Raw genomic sequence first — 21795 nt, forward strand, 5'->3', positions numbered from 1 at the left:
CTTTGTCTGTTCAAGCTATCAGCAAACACTTCTGACTAACTCATCACCAGTAATATTGGGATTATAGTATAATTTTAGTATAACTTGCATATACTACATATTTTATTTTATTTTATTTTATTTTTATTTATTTATTGGGAGGAGGGGGAGGAGAGTGCATGGGAAGGGCAGAAAGAGAGGGAGAGAGAGAGAATCCCAAGCAGGCTCTGCACTGGCAGCATGGAGCTTGACACAGGGTTTGAACTCACTAACCATGACTTCATGACCTGAGCTGAAACCAAGAGTCAGACACTTAACCGACTGAGTCACCCAGGCACCCCAAAAAGCACATATTTTAAATGCGTGGTTAGGTGTAAGAGTTTTGATTCACATATACCTGTGGGACAACTACCATAATCAAGATATAGAACATTTTCCTCCCCTTAGGAAGTCCTTGATCCCCCTTGACAGTCAATCCCCACCCCCATCCAGATAACTAATCATCCAACTTCTATCGCTAAAGCTTCCTTCTGCCTTCATATAAATTGAATCATTTGGTATGTATGGCTTCCTTTGCTCAACATAAGGTTTTTGATATTCATTGACTTTAGTGCACATATCCAAGGTTTGTTTCTTTTTTCTTGTCCTTGTTGTTGACTAGCATTCCATTATACGGACGTCCATTCACTTGTTGATGACTATTTGGACAGTTGCAAATAAGGCTGGTACAAACATTCTTGTATAAGTATTTTTGAGGATATATATTCATTTTCCTTCAGTAAATACCTAGAAGTGGGTTTGCTAGTAGGTGTTTAATTTCATAAGAAAGTGCCAAACAGCTTTCCAAAATAGTTGCTTTGGTTCATGATCCCACCAGCAATGTATGAGCACTCGAGCTGTTCTATATGCCAGTAACTTAGTATTATCCCTTTTTGAAATGTTATTCATTCTTGTAGATATGAACTGGTATCTCATTGTAGTTTTAATTGCATTTCCCTGATCCCTATTGATGTAGGTAAATTTTCATATGCTTATTGGCTATTCATATAGATCTTCTATGATGTGTCTATTTGAGTCTTTTGTCCACTTTTTTTCTAGAGCTATTTGTCTTTTCCTTATTGAATTGTAGGAATTTATATAATTCTGGAAACAAATCTTTTTTCAGATATACATGTTGTTAATATCTTCTTCCAATCTGTGATGGGTTTTTTGTTTTCTTAATGTTGTCTTTGAAAAGCAGTTTTTAGTTTTGACAACGGCCAACTTTTTAGGTTGCTTTGTTTTTATTTTTTTAATGTTTATTTATTTTTGAGAGAGACAGAGACAGAGCGTGAACAGGGGAGGGGCAGAGAGAGAGGGAGACACAAAATCCAAAACAGGCTCCAGGCTCTGAGCTATCAGCACAGAGCCTGACGCGGGGCTCGAGCCCACAAACCCACCCAGGTGCTCCTCTTTATTTTTTAAAACATTTTTAAGGTTTTAGGTGTTTTTTAAATTTTTAATGATTAGAATTATTTGTGTCTTGTCTAATCTTTGTCTACCCCAAGGTCACAAAAATATTCTCCTATGTTTTCCTCCAGAAGTTTTATAGTTATGGCTTTTACCTTTAGGTCTATGATTCATGTCAAATTAATTTTTTATGTGGTGTAAATTAGGGATGTGAGTTCATTTTTTACACAAAATAGATGGTGTAAGCACCATTTATAGACTATCATTTCCACCATTGAATTACCTTGCCAACTTTGTCAAAGTTTAATTAACTATATATTGGTGCATTCTCTAATCTGTTCCATTAATAAGCCAATTCAAAACTAACTCAATTTCTGTAACTTAGTATTAACTTTGAAATAAAGTAGTGGGGCACCTAGTGGCTCAGTCGGTTAAGTGTCCGACTTCAGCTCAGGTCATGATCCCATGGTTCATGAGTTTGAGTCCCATGTTGGGCTCTGTGCTGACAGCTCAGAGCCTGGACCCTGCTTCAGATTCTGTGTCTCCCTCTCTCTCTGCCCCTCCCTCGCTCACACTCTGTCCCTCTCTCTCTCAAAAATAAACCTTAAAAAAATGTTTAATTAAAAAAAAAAGAAATAAAGTAGTGTGAGTCCTAGTTATTTTACAAGGTTATTCTGGTTTTTTTTTTTTTTAGATCTTATGCATTTCCATATACATTTTAGAATCTGCTTATTAATTCACAAAGAACAGCCTCCTGGAGTTGATTGGAATTGCACTGAATCTATAGATGAATTTGGAGAGAATTGATATCTTAGCAATATTGAGTTTTACAATCCAAGAACACTGATACAGCCTTCCATTTATTTAGGTCTTCTTTAATTTCTCTCTGCAATGTTTTACAGATTTTAGAAGTCTTGCATTTCTTTCATTAAATTTATTCTCAACTATTTTTATTTTATGGTACTGTATATGATTTTCTAAAATTTTATTTTCTGATTGCTTTATGTCACTCTACATATGACCTTGCATTTTGCAGACTTGCTCCCTTCATATACTAATTCTAGTGTGATTTTCCATAGATTCCTTTGTTTTTCCATGTAAAAAAATCTTCTCACTTGTGAATGAAGACAATTTTACTTTTTTTCCTATCTATATGTCTTATATTTTTTGTTCTTTTTTTTTTTTTTTTTTTTTTTTTTTTTTGTGCTTATTTTACTGCACTGGCAAGGACTGCCATGAAGTAAAACATTCAATAAAATAGAAGGCCGGCATCTTTGTTCCAATAATATATAAATGTCACCACTGAGTATAATGTCAGCTGTAGGCTTTCTATGAGTCTTTTTTCAGATGAAGAAGTTCTATTTATAATTTGCTAAGAGCTTTTATCATGATTGGCACTGAATTTTGTCATGTGCTTTTTCTACATTTATTAAAATATGTGACCTTTCTCCTTCATTCAGATAATGCATTGACCTCCATAGATTGTCTTCAAATGTTGAACCAACATCTTGTCATAATGTATTATCGTTTTTAAATATTGCTAGGTTTTATTCACTAATAGTCTGTTGCAGATTTTTCTATTATATTTATGAGACATGTTAATCTGTAATTTTCTCTTACCTTCTCTGGTAATCAGTAATGCTGACTGAGCTTATGACACAAGTTAGAAAGTGTCCTCTCCTCACATATTTTCTGAAAAAGCTTGTGTGAGATTGGTATTTTTCTTCCTTAAATATTTGACATATAATTCACTTGTAAAACCATCTGAGCCTAGAGCCATTTTTGTAGGAAGATCCCATTTTTTTAATGTTTATTTTTGAGAGAGAGAGAGAGAGAGAGCACAAGCATATGTGTGGGGGAGGGACAGAGGGAGGGAGAGAGAGAGGGAGAAAGGGGGAGAGACAGAGAGAGAGAGAGAGAGAGAGAGAGAGAGAGAGAGAGAATCCCAAGTAGGCTCCAAGCTCAGTGCAGAGTCCAATGTGGGGCTCAATCACATGAACTGCAAGATCATGACCTGAGCGAAAATCAAGAGTCAGACACTTAACTAACTGAGCCACCCAGGCTCCCCAGAAGATTCAATTTTTTAATAGATGCAGGACTGTTTTAGTTTTCCATGCATTCTTAGATTGGTTTTGACAAAGTGTTTTTCTAATGAATGTATCCATTTCAACTAAGATATCAAATTTATGGGCATAACATTGTCATAATATTCTCAAATTACCAGTCGAATATCTATATGATCTATAATGATGTCCTTTTCTTCATTTATATTATAATTTGTATTTCATCTTTTTCTTGATTAGTCTAAATAGAGCTTGTTGACTTAATTAGTCTTTTCAAAAACTAACTTTTAGCTTTGTTGATTTTCTCTATTGCTTTATTTCTACCTCACTGATTTCTGCTTTCATCTTTATTATTTGCTTTTTTTCAACTTACTTGGGTTTTATTTGTTTTCTCTGCTTCATAAAGTGGAAGCTTTGACCATTGATTTTGCACTTTATTTTTGTCTAATGAAAGCATTTAAAGTTATAAATTTCCCTCTAGGTTTTGCTTTAATTACATTCCACAAATTTTCATGTGTCTGTTTCTAGCTATAACAAAATACCATAGACTGGGTGGCTTAGAAAACAAACATTTATTTCTCACAGTTCTGGAGACTAGTAAGTCCAAGGTCAAGGAGGCAGCAGATCCATTGTCTGGTGAGGACCTGCTTCATGGTTTGCAGATGACCATCTTTACCTTGTGTCCTCACATGGTGGAGAGCAGAGTGAAAAGGCAAGCCCTCCTATATCTTTGTATTTTTCAAAGAATACTTTGTAAATTTATTTTGGTGAGAGAAGGATAGATCATCTAACAAATGATGCTGCAGTGCCTAACTATCTGTAAGACAATAAGGCTGGACCAAAACCTCACAGGATTTAAAACATTACTTAAAGATTAAATAAGTATTTAAATATGGAGGAAAAAACAAACAAACAAAAAAATAACCTTAGCAGAGCTTTTAGGAGACTGTATTAGTTTTCTATTGCTGCTGTAACAAATTACCAAAAACTTAGTGATTTAAAACAACACAGATTTGCTATCACACAGTCTGGAGGTCAGAAGTTTCATACAGGTCTCATGGACTTGTCAGGTATTGGCAGGGCTGTGTTCCTTCTGGAAGATCTAGGAAAGAATCCATCCCCTTGCCTTTCATAGCTTCTAGAAGCTACCTGCATTCCTTGGTTCATGGTTCCTTGCACCTTCAGAACCAGCAACTGCATCAGTGTAACCTCTGCCTCCATTGTCATCATATCTCATTCTCTAACTCTGACCTTACTCTTCTGCCTTCTTCTTTAACTTATTGGGACTCTTGTGTCATGTCTCCTCTTATAAGGACACTAATCCCATTCATGAGGGCTCCATTTTCGCTTTCATGACCTACTTACCTCCCAAAGGCCCTACCTCCTAATACCAATATCCTGGGGATTAAGATTTCAACATATGAATACTGAGGGACACATTCAGTCCATGGCATTGTATTTTCATTATCATTCAGTTTCATTATTTTCTTTTTTTAATTTTTTATAAGGTTTATTTTTGAGAGAGAGACAGAGCATGAGAGGGGGAGAGGCAGAGGGAAAGGGAGACACAGAATCTGAAACAGGCTCCAGGTTCTGAGCTGTCATCACAGAGCCCGATGCAGGGCTTGAACTCACGAACCATGAGATCATAACCTGAGCTGAAGTTGGACACTTAACCCACTAAGCCCCCAGTTTAATTATTTCTTAATTTCTCTTGTTATTTCTTCTCTGGTCCTATTTTCAGTGCTGCTTAATTTTCAAATATTTAGAGATTATCTAGATAATTTATTGTTTTTGGTTTCCAATTTCATTATGATCAAAATAACATACTCTGCATGATTTCAATCTTTTGTAATGTGTTAAGATTTGTTTATTGCCTGGCATAGGATCTATCTTAGTGAATGTTTCAATGTGTATTTAAAAGAAGTGTGTATTCTTTACCTTGAGAATGCAATGATCTACAAAAGCCAATTAGGTCAAGTTATTTGATTGAATTGTTCAGATTTCTACATCTTACTAATTTTGTGTGTGGTTATTTGTTCTATCAATTATCAAGAGAGAAGTGTTTAGAAAAATCTTTAACCATGGTTGGGGATTTGTATTTTTCTCCCTCTAGTCCTATAGATTTTGCCTGATGTTTTTAATGCTCTGTGCACACGTGTATGACAATTTTGTAATGTGGCACCTTGGCCAGGCTACTCTGAATTTCCATAATTCTCTTTCTACTATGTCACCAGCTAAAGTGAGTCCCAAAGAAGATTCTTATGAGATTTGGAAGGTAGAAGGGGAGCAGAAATCATTTTGTAGTGCACACTTGTCAATGATGATGTGTTGGCTCGCTTTGTTGGCATGAAGCAGAAGCTGGGCCTTCTTCAGTTTCTTTGTCTCCTGGGCCAGGTGTGTGTGTTTAGCTTCATGATAAAATGCCCAGCCTCTATAGGATATGCCCACCACGGAAGTCAAAGGCAATAGAATGGACATGTCTTTTGGTCTGTCCTCATAGGGTTCAAGCTTGTGCATATTGGTTCTAGCTAGTCCTGATTTCCCCCTATTTTACATTCATATTCCTTTCTGACTAGCTGCCCTATGGACTTCAAGCTCAAGCATCATATCAGACATGGAGACAATAGCCTTACACAATTACATGAGCCATACGTATATATACATATATGTATACAGATACAGATATATATATATATATATATATATATATATATATATATATCCTACTGGATCTACTTCCATAGTTGAACTCTGACTGATACAGAATATGGTACCAAGAATATCTCCTGAATATAAGGATGTGTGCTCTGAATAGGTTTTGAGTTTTCTGGAAACTGTTAGAGAGGCACTAATGACCCTGTTGCCATTGATAAGGAGGGCACTTGTCATCAATAACATGAAATGGCAAAGGAGTTACTTAAATTTTACTTACATATCTCTAATAAAGTACCTATGGAAACCAGATTCTGGTTGAGCAAGTATTTGCTTCCTTAGAACATTTTAGTCAACATGAGAAGTATAATGGGTGGGTTAGTTGGTTGGTTGTTACTAACTGTTCTAAAAAACTGGGAGAAAGAAAATGACCTCAGAGGTTTAAATTCACAGCTCAGGGTCTGAGTATAGCACCTGAAAGGTTCTATGACCTCTCTGGGAAAAACAAACACACAAACAAAAACATTTCATGTAGGTTCAGGATCAAGATTTCTTCTTTTTTTTTTTTAAGTAGGCTCCATGCCCAGCATGGAGCCCAACGTGGGGCTCAAACTCAAGACCCTGAGATCAAGATTTGAACTGAGAATCAGAGTCAGATGCTCAACCAACTGAGCCATCCAGGCCCCCTGCCAGAGCCAAGATTTCTAAAACCTAAATCCAAAGTCTAATCCTGCAAGTACCTGATTACAACACAAATTGCATTCCCATCTTTGCAAGGCCTCTTTTGTTAAAGTGAGGCATCTGTTGGGAAGGAACAGGATCTTGAAAATTGGAATTGGAACACATAGACAACATATGATGAAAGCAGGGCCTGAAGTTCCTAAATTACAGAATCTTCTTTGCCAATAGAAGTATCTTCCACCCCTGTCTGAGGGATTTAGTTTTCCTTTCCCTGAAGAACCATATTGGCCTACCTTGAGGTAGTTTCTTGCAAGGTACTACTGATTCTCCTCAGGACCTACCCCTGCCCTCTTTGCTGCTAACCATATAACAAGATTCAACTCTAAGCAAACCCCAAAGCATGAGGTATAAAATGTGACTCATGAGGAGGTATGATATACACCAAAAGAGCTACATTATATTTCCCATTTATATAGATTGAATCCTGGGGAATATGTATGGGGATGTGTATGAAGGCTGTGGGATCAACATGGAGGGATAAAGTTGGATGGGGCCAAGTTTATCAATACAGGATCATTAAGCAGAAATTTTGTATTCACTGTTTTAGCTTGAGGGGCTTAGAATGTCTCTAACAGTTGATTTAGTTGGGTAGTTGAAACATGGACCTAGGGTTACCCTTCTCTAAATGAAATTTGAAATGCTGAACTTCGTTGATATGTTGAAGAGGACGGTATCCAAAGGCTTAGAAGATTGGAATGTTAGACTGTATTTGTCATGTGAGGCCTACTCACCAAAGCCAAAGAACAGACCTTTCATCACAGCTATGAAAAATAAGTTTGCAAAGGGAGTCCAGCAACCTTAAAGACCTCTGTGATTGCTCTTTCCTATAGGTCATAAATTACAATGGGAACTGCTACCATCAAACTTAAATCCCTATATGCAACAAGAATAATATCAACCTGGGATTCTGGGGAGGCTCAGGTCAAACCACAGCACTCAACTTCATATATTAGGTGGGTGTGGTTACAGCAAAGGGCTTGGAGCCAAAGCGTAACAGTCTGATTTCAGAGATATGTGGTGTTGGCCATAGGTCTCTAGAAAAGAGATCATAGTGTCTCTAGAAAATAAATAAATGGGAAGCATACTGAATTCTTACTTGATCTGTGTAAGCAGAAAAATTATAGGTCCAGTGAACAGAGGTCTGTTTTGAATTGCCAAAATCTAGAGTCATGCCCCTCAATTGATTCCCAGACTTGAGCCAGTTAACAGAACCAGAACCCCTTGAATGAAGGAAAGGCCACGTTCCATGAAGAAAACCCTTGTTACATTGCCAAAAATGGATATTGTTAATCTTTCTTCAAGTCTTCACCAAGAGGATCTGCAGCCATTACCACAGTACAGTGTGACTACATTGGAGAAAGGAAAATAAACAAACTTTGGAGGATCATTGGACCCTGGATCTGAACTGACACTAATTCCATGAGACCCATTAGTTCAGGACACCAATTCCAGGAGACCCACATCCCCAATTTAGTGACCTGTTTGCCTGTGCAGAAGACAGAGGCAGATCTTGGAGAGTGACTGTAGATTATCATAAACATCATCAGCTGGAGATTCCAATTGCAGTAGCTGTTCCATATGTGGTTTTATTGCTTGGGAAAATCAATACAGAGGGTTGCTGGTTCGTTGTTGTTTTTATCAGTCTTAGAAATTGATTCACATCTATTTCTTCAACTCATAGATCCCATGCTTTTGACCTCCCTAACCCAGAACATCATTTAGCCTGTCTCAATTTCCCCTGCTGAAGGTGGAATGATAACAGTACCTACTTCATTGGGTTGTTGTGATGATTAAATAAATGTAGTAAGTGTTACAAAAGTGTTAGTTCTGGCTGTTTGTGACAGCTGTCACCATTTTTATCCATGCAAGGAAACAGTTGAGGGTGAGCAGTAGTTGAGGAATGGAAGCAAAATAATGGCAAAGTTTTTGGAGGTTTGTCATCATGGCCATAGCTGGAAGTCCTTAGTGCTTGCCCTGCTGGAATTAGATTGGTCCAGTACTTCAGCAGATTCTGTTGTTGCTAAAGAAGAGGTTCCCAGCATCCCACCTTTGATTCAATGCCTTCCATCACTTCTTGGACCCCTTCTTCCCTCTAAGTCTCCAGACCACAGGAGTTGGGTCCAAAGGTACAAGTCCTGGGAGAAGAGTTGTGACTTAGCAAGGCTTCCCCTGATTGACCCATCAAAAGGGAAACTCTCTCCCCTTTCTCCACCCCTGCTTTAATCATCCCTAGGAGAGAATAGCCCAAAGAAGTCTCCAGACATTTCAGACAAGAGCATGTCACTCTTTGTTGAAAACAATTCCCAGCCCCCAGCTGTGGATGCCTTTGTCTCCCAGTTTCCCTGCCTATTAAACACATAACAGCACATTGACTAATTGCTGGGAAATGAGGCCCTGAAGAATCTATTTCAAAAGAACCTGCAGCAAGATTGTCAAAATAAGAGAGCTGGCCAGGAATGGGATGGGCATCCAGAGCTGGGGGCTGGGAACACAGCCCCACCGGCAGGGAGTCTTCTGGATGCTGAGAAACCAAGCCCAGGACCAACTGTCAAAGATGCTGGGAATTCAGAGCTGAGATTTGGGAGGTCATGGTCCTGGCCCCCTCCCCTCTGAACAGAAGCCTCAGTAGGCACACATTTGTCACTTCCTCTCCTGTTCAAGATTCCATTCCTCTCAGAGACGCCCTGTGACAGAATGTCACAGTCTTCCTTCTGGAGGCTGAGTACAGAGTCATCGCTGGATGGGGCCATGGAATGGAAGTATAGAAGTATCCAGAATCACCTCTTGCTGTGTTCTCCAGCCCCAAGCAGTGCCCTCTCCCAAACTTGACACCTCTTGTTCGTATTCACAGACTAATCAAACCCAATCCATCCCACACCATGTTTCCTAAACACTCACTGATCACTATTAATCAGCAAGCTGGCGGTACTGCTGCCCGCCCCTGTGAGCATCTTGTTAATGATGGGAGAAGACTGCCAAACGGCCAGCTCGGCTCCGGATGGTGAGGTATGGGTCTTGTCCAGACTGAGGAGGCAAAGGCATCACCGCGAGCTGTCTGGCACAGAACGGAGATCCCTGGTGCTTGATAATGAGAAACAAGCAGGCCCTGTCTCTGCAAAGAACAATGTTAAGAGTCCGTCCACATGCCCCCCTACTTTTTTTTTTATACCAGATGATCTTGGAGACCAAATAGGGTGGAGGGAAGCCTCAAGGTTGAAGGAAGCCTAGGTAGCCACCCTGACACTGAAGACCTCTACATTTCCCCAGAACCCAGATCTAGAGATGGCCTACGGCAGCAGTAGGAGGGATTTAATCTAGTAGTGTCAGTTGAGCTAAGCATCAGAAGTACTTCCAGATGCAAAGTATTGCTAAAACTATTCCAGGTCAGGTTACTAAGGAAAGAAATGTTATATATGACCTGAAGGTCATTTACTCCATGTTTATTAGCTCATTCTGGACAATGCTTATATATGTTCATGTACTAATTTTCTACCAATGTTTCATGTACTAGGTTTTTCTATCAATACATGAAATTGAGGAAAGCTGGTATAGTATTTATTTGATGACCCTTGGTGTCTTCTCCTGCTGGAGATCATACTTTCTGGTATGCCCATTGATGTGCTAACCAGACATCACCTGAGTGATCAGATTAGCAAAATCAGACAGTGCATCAAGCCCTGGGTTAGAGGCAGGGGAAGCAATTCTTGAAGGAATTACAGAGATTAATCATAGCACAGGAGAGCACATCCTAGGAGCCAAAGTTGTGGCCCAGCAAGAATGCAGCCATTCAGATGGAGGTGTCCCAGACGTCAGTCACAGGAGGCTCCATTGGAGGAATGGCTCCTGAAGATGGGGAAGGACAGGCACCAGGTACATGTCATAATTAGCTGGTTTCTCATGGTGGGGGGGGGGGGTGGTTCCAGGCAAGCCCAAGGGGAGGCATTTTGGGGAACTAGCATCTCTTCCTAGGAATCTGCCTTGAAATAGGTACCCAGAGCCACACGCCTGTTAGAATTTGTCACATGAATTAGGGACAGGGTGAACTCTTGAAGATGCCCCCTTTCTGCTCCCAAAACTTCTCACAGGCCTAGGACAGGGCTCAGTGCACCACCTCACTCCAATCCCCACCAGCATGGGGAACAGGATCAGGGAAGGTACAGCAGCTCACTTATCTGCCCAAAGATGACATCTTAGCCACCAAGAATGGCAGGCTTAGCTGGCCCAGGCCTTTCTGGGCCAGGACTCCCAGAACACACACAGGACCCAGTCTTCCTCCCCTGCAGACCCCAGGCCTAACACTTTTATGTGGACAGCAGTTCCTGGGAGACCAAACCCTGAGTCTCTCTCGGGTGAATGGGCCAGGTCCCTGAGTCTAGAATTCATTGAGGAACACTTCCCTCACTCTCTATCTCCACATGGAATTGCAAAGGAACCAGCAGGAAAAAAATCAAAATTTCCAGGAAGAACGAAAGACCTGTTTTAAAGTCTATATGGCATGGAAGTTCTGAATGAAGGCCCTGGGCCCCAAATGTGAAGGTTTCATTTCTAGCTCTCCCATTTATTAGCTTGTGACCTTATAAGCAAAGGAAGTGAGGAATGTAAGTTGATCTGGATTCTTAAGGTCTTACATCCTCATGTATAAACTGGGGACTAATAATCTTCTTGTATTCCTCAAGTTCATTATAATGAACTTGTATTACTTCTATAAGTAGATGGCTGGGTGGCATATAGAACAATGTGCTTTTTTTTTTAAAGGAATATATGATGTTAAAACATAAACAAAAGGGGCAAATACTAAATAATAAAGATTTTGCTTATTAAAAAAACAAATAATTACAAATAATTTGGGGGCAAATAATAATACCAACTTCATAGGGCTGACCTGAGGAATAAATGAGCCAATAATGTAAAATCTCAGAACAACACCCAGCATGTTGTAAGCACTCAAAAAAAAAAAAAAAAAAAAAAGGAAAAAGTGCTGGCTATTATTTTTAAACACTCGTCTGGCAGTGACATTTTGATATAGGGAGGGCTTACAGAAGCATCTGATTGAAACAGAAACGTTGAGATTTATTTGAAAATGCATTTACAAAGCAAGCAAGGCTTCGTTCCTTTTTCACTATTTCTTCATACAGTAAGGGGATAATAGAAATATTTTCTTCATAGGGTTCTTAGGAGCACTAAATGAAATGATACGTATGATGTGCTTAGAACAATGCCTGGCACTGAATAAACACCCAGTTAATGAGTAAGCACTCTGCAACCTGACTGGCTTAGGAAAATGCTGGAGGTGATGGGGGCAGGAGCCCAACCCCAGCCAGGAATTTTCTGGTTAGGAAGCTCTGCTCTGTTCTACAGCTAATATAAATCTTCCTTGCTGTGGTATAAGGCAAACATTTAGACACAAGAATTTCCTGAGAATCAATCAGGGTGACAGACCTGGGCCAGGTCTTCAAGGAAGCTTCCTGCATTTCTTCCCCTGGGGGTGCTCATTGGTCTAGGGCCTAAGGGTTCATGTTCATGCCTGCCTAAAGACTGATGTCATGGCCTCTGGGAGGTCCTCTCAGCATCTAGGACTCGAGCTGCAGAGCATCTCCTGCAGAGCCAGGACTTAGAACAAGGACATCGGTCCGCCTGGATCACCTGAACTTAGGGTCAAGAAGAGACACAGGCGCTGGACCATAAAACAAAGAAACCCTAAGCACCCCTTGCTCTCTGGCTGAGAAACACACAGACACATGCTTTCAGCTACTCACCTGCTCTGGGCCTGGCTCTGACCCTCTCCCAGAGAGGCTCACAGGAGGGAAGGAGGGCCAGAGGCCTTGAGCCACTAGGAAAACCCACTTTAAGACAGTAGACAGATGAACACATTAGGCTGCCTCAGAGGACAGTGAAGAAACAGCAGGGCTGAGCTGCCCTGTTCTGCCACCAGCTCCTCACGGTTTACCTCGTGGATCCCAAAGTGAGCGTAGGAGTCGAAGTAATAATCTCTCGAGGTCATCTCCTCTGGGTTCAGCAGCTTGGACATCTTGCCCCGTCCTGGGCAGCTGGGTTGTGTGGAGACATGATGGACACATTGCACAGGCTTGGGTGGGGCGACGGGCTGAGGGGGCTGTGGGGGGGCACTGCTCACCTGAGGGGGAAAATAAAGGGTCTGGCGTCAGCAGTGGAGACCAGCTCTTGCCCTCTGAGATGTCACCCCTGCTTGCCTCCCCTCCCTGAGCCCAGGGGTTCCAGTCTGCCACAGCAGCCACTCCTAAGGGACGAATGGACCCTTCTGGAAGTCCCACTGAGGGCCATGATTTATGGAGAGGCGCCATGCTACTGAGGAGCCAAAAAAGACATCCATTTAACTTAATTCCATCTCTTAATAGTCAGGCGACCTGAGCCAACCCAGATCTTAGTTTTCATATGTGCTAAATGAGGACAACAATAGGCAAATAGCGAACACTCACTAAAGGGCAAGATGTATAGCGTCACATAGCATGGTGGCTGCAGTGTAGATTCCAGAGCCAGTCTGCTGAAACTTGAATCGAGCTCTGCCACTTCTGAGCTATGCAATCTTAGGCAAAATTATTAACCTCTCAGTGGCTTGGTTTCCCCATCTCTCAAAGGGGAATAAAATGATCCCCATCTCCTAGAGTCATCCTGAGGACTAAATAGTTGTATTTGTGAAGGGCTTATAAAAAGGCTTAGCACATAATAGGTGTTTGTTAAACTGAGTCCCACCTGCATGCTTAGATGAGTCTCTGGGCTTCTCCCCCAGCAGGCAGCACTTGCCCTCCCTCCCCACCAACAGAAGCAGGTATCTTAGGTTCTGGGGTCTCACACCTCTTTTCTTCCCTCCTGGCTTCTGTAAACTTTATTCTGAACTTTGGCAGAAGTTTACTCTGAGCTTGAATACCCACACTGATGGTGGCCTCCTGCCTGCACACAACCAATCACTGTTCTTTCTGGGTTCCCAGCCCCACCATGTAGCCTGGCTCTATACCCCACTGCAGCTGCCAATCACCAGCCAGGCCCTCTTCCTCTATAGGCTAAGGGGAGAAAGAGAAGAAGTTCAGGGAGCTTTGGGGCCCAAAATTTCAGCTTGACTGCAGAAGGGTAGTCATCCCAGGAGAAGAAACTTCTCTCCCTGGAGTGTAGGAATCCAGGTGTGTGAGCAGCACAGCAAAGGTTTCAAAGCAGGACAGAAGTTTAAAAAATAGTGGGGTACCTGGGTGGCTCAGTCGGTTGAACGTCCGACTCTTGATTTCGGCTCAGGTCATGATCTCACAGTGTCTTGGGTTCGAGCCCCATATCAGACTCCATGCTGTTAGCAGCTGTTAGCTTCTTGGGATTCTGTGTCTCCCTCTCTCTGCCCCTCCCCCCCCCCACTGCCATCTCTCTCAAAAATAAAATAACTTTATTTAATTTAAAAATAAATAAAAATTAAAAATAGAGAAGGAGTACTATCCAGTAGTTGGTCTTCTGGGACTCCTGGATCCCAATCCTGCCTCTAGTAAAATTAAAAATAGATATTGAGAGGCAGGTGTCACGGTAAATCCTGGGGCCTCACTGCCTGGCTTTGAAACACAGCCCTGCTGTTTGGTGGCTGACAAATGACCTTTAGAAGTCATTTGTCATCACTGGGCCTCAGTCTCCTCCTCCATAAAATAGAGATCATGACAAAACCCATCTGAGAGAGTGGTCAAGAAGTTTGGGTGAGTTCATGTACATGAAGCATTAGAACACTGCCTTGCAATAGTAAGCTCTATTGTTGTTGTTATTATTATTATTGTTACCATTATAATTATTATTCAGATTACATAAACACTTCCCTGCTTTGTGCCTCAATTTTCTCATTTGTGAGCTGAATCAGCTCAGACTTACTAATCTTCTTCCCATCAAGGGAAATAGGGAGACCCTAGGACAGAGCAAGATCAAGAAACCCAAGGGATTCCATCTCTTCATTATGCTGTTCATACAGCCCCAAGACTGCCCTGTGCCCTGGGCTGGAAGACAGTGAGCTCAGGGGAGTGTAATGGTCCCATTTTCCTGGTGTATCTAGGCTACAGCCTTTGGGAAATAAGCAGACTTCCCAGTTTAGCAACATCAGATTTGAGGTCGGCGAGATCCCGGCTGGCTGGCAGAGGCAATCGGGGCTGCTTCATTAGAATGCAGCAGGTGTGCCCACCCTCAGCTTGGGATGTTGGGCACGGTCTCTGGGAGGCTAAAAATAGACTGTGTCAATTGCATACTCCCGTGCTGGCTGCAGAGTCACCTCTAAAGCTAAAGAAGGCTCTGTGCATGAAGCTGACCCCAATCTTGACTCTATTTAAATATATTAAAGAGAGAAAAAGTCCTAGCTGGTCCAGGCAGCATGCATGGTCAGGGTCCCAGGAGCCTCCGGCACCCCTTAGCTGCCATTCAACTCTGATTTGAAGTTTCCCTTTTCCATGAGGTCTGTGAGATTTCTTTTCCCAGCTGCCAATTTACATTCTACCACGCACCATGCGTTGCATTCATGAAGCAAAGGAATGAGTGGATCTGATGGCCTTTCACCTCAATAACTACAGATCATGAGGATAAAGAGGTGACTGTGGCCCAGTCCTTGGTCCCAAAGACTGTCAGCCTAGCTCAGCCTCTGGCAGAGGGGACTTGGCACTCTGCCCATAGCTGATAGGTGTACCCTGTCCCAGGAGGCTGGGAGTGGGGTGGGAAACAGCAGTGGCCCATAATCCCTAGGCATTCAGCTACCTGGGGATGTTGCTTTTCATTCCATAAATACCTACTGAGCATTGACTTCAGCAAGGCACTGTGCAGGTCCTGTGGAAGAACAGACATATAAGAAGAGTGCCCTCAAAGGTCTCTGATTTCTGGTAGGAATATAAGACCTTTGAGGGCTCCACTAGATGATAGAATAAGATTTGCTTTATAAGGGAAGCTTGAGCAAATTGTCGTAGGGGTTTCAAAGGAGAGAATTCACTTCCATTTTAAAAATCAGAAGCGCTTGGGATAGGCAGTGGGGTAGGTGGAGTGCTTTCTGAATGGATTTTGGTAGGTGGAGCTGGTGGGAGGGAATTCTGAGAGAAGGGGATAGCTTGAACAAAAATGTAAAGGGGTGGGAAAGCAGCATGCTTATTTGAGGAGCAACTTGGCCAAAATAGTGGGAGATTCCATTGAAAGGAAATTAAGGCCAGACTAAGAGATTGTAATTAAATACAAGACAATGGGGAGCTGTTGGTGGTGTGTAACCAGAGAGTTCTATGTTTGAGCTCTACTTTAGGAAGATTAATGTGGTGGCAGTGTACAGGTGGGGCAAGGAGGAGAAATGTCACATCAAGGGTCTGGGGATTGGGGAGGCATATGATATTATGAGGCCATTTTCAAAGTCCAGTCAAGAAATAATGATAACCTGAACACTGTTGTATTAGAGGGCCTGCCTGCCAGAGAAATTGCAGAAATAGAATCCACAGGAGTTGGTAGCTGATGAGATATGGGGGAAAGAGAAACGTTGGAACCCAAGATGGCTTCAACATTTCAAGTCTGGGTGACTAGCAAAATGGTGGTGACATTAACAGGAATAAGCAAGTCAGCAGGAAGAGCAGGTGGGATGGGGGGGATAATGAGTTTCCATTTGGATTTGTGAAATTTGAAATATCATTGAGTCATCTAAAAAAAGATGTCAGGCAAGCAGAGAGTAGTGCAGTTCCAGTTAATAAATATCATAAGTGGGGCGCCTGGGTGGCGCAGTCGGTTGAGCGTCCGACTTCAGCCAGGTCACGATCTCGCGGTCCGTGAGTTCGAGCCCCGTCAGGCTCTGGGCTGATGGCTCGGAGCCTGGAGCCTGCTTCCGATTCTGTGTCTCCCTCTCTCTCTGCCCCTCCCCCCTTCATGCTCTGTCTCTCTCTGTCCCAAAAATAAATAAACGTTGAAAAAAAAATTAAAAAAAAATAAATATCATAAGTAAAATAGAAAGGCAAATGATAAGCTGAGAAGTACATGTCTAACATATATGGACAAAAGTGAATATCCTTAATATGCAGAGAGCTCTTATAAACCTATAAGAGAAAGGCAAACATCTTCCATTTAGCATTGGACAAAGGATCTTCTAGTCAATTCACATGAAAATAAACACAAGGGGTGCGTGGGTGGCTCAGTCAATTGGGTGTCCAATGGCTGATTTCAGCTCAGGTCATGATCCCAGGGTTGTGGAATCGAGCCCCACATCAGACTCTTCACTGAGTTTGAAGTCTGCTTGGGATTCTCTCTCTCTCTCTCTCTCTCTCTCTCTCTCTCTCAAATAAAATTTTTAAAAAGAAAAGAAAGGGCACCTGGGTGTATCCGTCAGCTAAGCATCTAACTTTTGACTTCAGCTCAGGTCATGATCCCACATTCGTGAGTTCAAGCCCTGCATCGGACTCTGTGCTGATGGCACAGAGCCTGCTTGGGATTCTGTCTCCCTCTCTCTGCCTCAATCTCTCTAGAAATCAGGGAGCTTCAAATTAAAACAAAAAGTTAAAACTTTTAATTACCAAATAAGCTTGACTCCTCCAGAAACTATTAAAACACTGCATTTTTAAGGGCTGCAGAAAAAATAGGTACTTTCATACAGTTCTAGAGAGGATTTTTTTTGGAAGGCAGTTTGATAAAAATGCGTTAAAAGTCTTTAAAAGCACAAATCCTTAAACCCAGTAATTACTTTTTTTGGAATTCATCCTAAGGAAAGAATCATGGCAGACAACACAAAAATAGGAGTCAATCTAGAGGTTCCACAAAACAAAACTGCTTACGTAAACTGTGGTACATCCACACAACAGAATGCTATACAGCTGCTTATAATATTGTGGAAGAGTGGTTAATAAGAGAAATGTGATCACGATAAACCGTGGGCTGAGGAGAACAAGTGGGAGAAGAATAGATAGTGTGATCACATTTTTAAAATTAAAACTTATTCATGCCTGTGTGTTAAGAGGGGAGATTCAAGGAAGGCACCAGAATTGGCGGCAATTATGACAGGGTGCTGGATTACAAACAGTTAATTCTTTCCTTTCTTGTGCTTGTTTATACTTTCAAAAATGTATGCCATTGGCACGTACTATTTTGAAAACAGCAAAACGTAATAATATTGGTAAAAAAAAAAAATATCCCAGACCTCTGGAAAGAAGCTGAGGCTGACACTCTGGGTGGAAACCTTCTGCTCAGAGAAAGGCTAAAGGGTTCACTTGAGAAAGCCCCCCAGGGAAGGTGGTAGAGGGGAATGAGGTTAGGCCAGGGAGAGAAGCTGGAAGCCTCCTTCTCTGAGGACCTTGGAGGCACCAGGGGACCTGGGGAGAGAGGCTTAGGGAGGAGTTATTTCTGTGACTGGCCCTCATCTGAGGATGTGCGATCCAAGCATTACACTCCAGTGACCAGTCAATGGTACCAAAGCAAAGACGACCTCTATCTAGCCTCACTTACCCAAAAGGACACCATGCCTAGGAAGCTGTGCAGTCACTTCTAAAGCTGAAGAAAGCTCCATGCATGAAGCTGACCCCAATCTTTACTCTATGTAAAGGTATTAAGAAGAGAAAAAATCCTAGCTGGTACAGGCAGCATACATGATCAGGATAAGATCCTTCTGCACTCCTTAGCTCTGATTCCAAGGTTTCCTTTTCTACAAGATTCCTAAAACCTTTTTCTCATCTGCCAACCTACAAAAAGTGTCTACCATGCACCATGCATTGCATTCATGAAGCAAGGTGGTGAATGGATTTGGGGGGCCATTCACCTCGATAACCACAGGTCAAACAATGAAGACAAAGAGGTCACCACGGACCAGTCCCTAGTCCCAAAGGCTGTCAGCCTAGCTCAGCCTCTCGCATATGGGACTTGCACTATCCCATTATCTGATAGGTGTGCCCTGTCCCAAGAGTGGGAAACAGCAGTGGCCCATGGTCTCTAGGCATTCAGCTACATGGGGGTGTTGTTTTACATCCCATAAATACTGACCAAACATCTGCTGTAACAAGGCACTGTGCAGGTCTTGTGAAAGAACAGAGATGCATACAAACCCTCTAGGTCCCCATATGGGCATATAGGAGCCAGCATAGGAAGCCAGGTGTGTCTGTGGAAGCTATTAAAGTTTATTTTGGTTACACCACAAAGAAAGGTCCTTTGGAAGGGCTCAGAAAACCCAGCCTTTGGCACATCTGCCTACCTTCCAGTGTCCTGGAAAGAATTGAGCAATGTAGGGGGTGGGCCTTGGGGGACCATGGTGAGCTCATTTGGGAAGTCAGAAGCCCTGACTCCTCCATAGGCCAACCAGAGGCTCTGGGTGAAGGCAGCCTTCAAACTTCAAATCATCTTGTATATACTGGCCGAGAGGGCAAACTAGGGTTGGGAATCACAGCAGGAGACAGTGGCCAGACTGACTCCCAGCCTCAGCATATCAGTCTCTCTGCAGCTGTGACTGTCACAGCTCCAATTTTCTCCCTGTGCCCAAGTTCCTTCCCACTAGACATCTTAACCCCTCTAGCCCTGCAGTGTGCGGCTTATGCTTCAGCCCTGCCTTCTCCGACTTGATGTCTGGTGCTGGTAACCATTCCTGCACCACTGTCTCTATCCTTGATGCAGTGGGATGCTTGGTGCTGCAATGCATACAGCAAGCCCTGCCTTGCTCTCCCACCTCCTCCCAAGGGCCTTAGGCTCAGGGCACTGCTTTTGCAGAAGGCTTCCTAATGCCAACTGCTCTCCCAGTCTGCTGAGAGTCACCTGTCACCATCAGGATTTGTGACTTTGCCTTGTACTCTTAGTGCTAACTGCTGATTGGGACTCTTCAGACACTGTGATCTGCCTCCAGGCCTGGTCTTTCCCGGGGCGTTTTCAGCAGTTTTTCTCCCCAGGATGATCTTCCTAGTCCACCCCATTCCACTGGGATGAATGGGTCCAGGCCCCACTAAATGCTGAGATAAGATGTAGGGTTGGGGTGCCTGGGTGGCTCAGATAAATGTCCCACTTTGGCTCATGTCATGATCTCATGGTTCGTGAGTTTGAGCCCCACATCGGGCTCTGTACTGACAGTGCAGAACCTGCTTGGGATTCTCTCTCTCCCTCTCTCTCTGCCCCTCCCTGACTTGTGCTTTCTCTCTCTCTCTCTCTCTCTTAAAATAAATAAATAAACTTAAAAACAAAAAAAAAGATAAAGTGTTGTGGAAGCACCAAAGCTGGAGGAAACACCAAAGCTATATATCAAAAGGAGGCTAGTTGGTGCACCTGGGTGGCTCAGTCACTTAAGCGTCTGACTTCAGCTCAGGTCATGATATCCCTGTTTGTGGGTTCAAGCCCCGCATCAGGCTGTCTGCTGTCAGCACACAGAGCCTGCATTGGAACTTCTGTCCCCCTCTTGCTCTGTCCCTGCCCCGCTTGTGTGCTCTCTCTCTCTCAAAAATAAACAAACATTTTAAAAAAAATTTTTTTTTAAAAAAAGAAGGATAGTTTCCTGAAGAAGTGGCATTTGAACTGGTCCTCAAAGGGTGGCTAAGATTTCCACAGGCAGGGGTAGGGATTCAGTGAGAGATTTTATTTTTCCTTTATTTTTCTTAACCTAACTCGACTTCCATCTGAAAGTAAGGGTGAGTGATAGGTGATGATAATGATGATGATCCTTAACATAGATTGAGGGCTCAGTGTGAACCAGGCAATGTGCTAAGCACTTTACAAATACCACATCTTAAAATCCTCATAATAACTGAATGAATAACTGAAATTTACAAAGAAACTGATACTCAAAAAATTCAGTCAATTGCCTGAGCCCAGGGCTAGGGTGTAACAGAGCCGAGATATGAACCATTATCTGTTGGACACCAGAGTTGATGCTTTTGACACCGATGCTGTGGTTAGCTCAGTTCAGTCACACCAAGCTTAACTGAGCTACTGCTAGGAGCCCTGTCCTCAGAAATGGGTGGCAAAGCTGGCCCAAACAGCACGCCCAGTTCTGGGGAGAGAAAGAAGGTCAACAAGGCAATGACTAAAAAGAAGAAAATGTTCCGTGAAGGTAGGCACAGGTAAGTACCTCTCCAAGGTAACTGAATTCAAAAGGCAGCCAATAGTAAGTTCTATTTTAGAGAAGGAGAAGCTGAAGTCCACATAAGCAAAGGAATATGTCTAGGGTCACACAGGTAAACCCAGAACTGGAATCTCCAAGAAAATAGAAAAAGGGTAAGGAGGGGGTAAGAGAAAGAGGTCTTAAGGAAGGAGAATAGAGGTGAAGGAATATGGAGGGGGAAGCTAGGCAGCAGGGGGCAGAGAGAAACCAGCACTTTCTGCACCAGGCAGCTGAAGCTAACCCAAGCCCATTGGGCTATAAATGGCTCTTACTGGCACCAGCCCAAGCTGTAAAAATGATTTTCCTGAGAACAAGAGGCTCCACTGGAGGAGCCAAATCCTGCTCTGTTTCCAAATGTCAAGAGAGCTTTTTCTAACCTGAGTCGTCTGTCCTTAGCAGCAGCCTGCCTGGCCTGAAGTCCCATGGGGGCGGGATGGGGGGGAGTGGTGGACAGACTGCAAAGGGTGGGTCACTGCAGGGTGGGTAGAAGATGGTGTGGGAGGTGGGGTGACTCCCTGGCCAGGTCTCACTACATCCTTCTTCCCAGATGCCTTTGTCTTCCTCCCAGCTTCTTTTAGCCCATGCTCACATCTGGCCCTTGTCCCAGGGTCACCCTCAGACCCTCACACTCTTTCTCCATCCCAATGTTTACTCACAAGACTGTGAGGTAATTGCCTAGAGTGAGCTCTTCTAGCACTGTGTCTGCCTTTAGATAGGGACCAGAGCTTTAACTGAAAGGAGAACATTCTAATGGTAGAAAGTCTGGCAGCAGCAAGGCCAGAAAGGGCTCTGATGGGCATGTGTACCTCTCCTATTCATATCAAAGATCACACCAAAAAT

The 21795-nt window shown here is 42.8% G+C and overlaps 1 protein-coding gene across 4 annotated transcripts in view; it reads right to left on the reverse strand.

Annotated features, from left to right (window-relative positions):
* Positions 1-21795, reverse strand: part of PRMT8 (protein arginine methyltransferase 8) — a 97950-nt gene that overhangs the window by 43397 nt on the left and 32758 nt on the right. For all 4 annotated transcript variants that reach the window (XM_086714292.1, XM_086714289.1, XM_086714291.1 and 1 more), the window contains one exon: positions 12835-13020. In XM_086714292.1, the coding sequence (XP_086570418.1) occupies positions 12835-13020 (186 nt within the window). The remainder of the gene's footprint in view (positions 1-12834; positions 13021-21795) is intronic.

The sequence above is a fragment of the Puma concolor genome, chromosome B4 (assembly GCF_028749965.1).
Source record: "Puma concolor isolate L17-30 chromosome B4, mPumCon1.1.hap2, whole genome shotgun sequence".
NCBI lineage: Eukaryota > Metazoa > Chordata > Mammalia > Carnivora > Felidae > Puma > Puma concolor.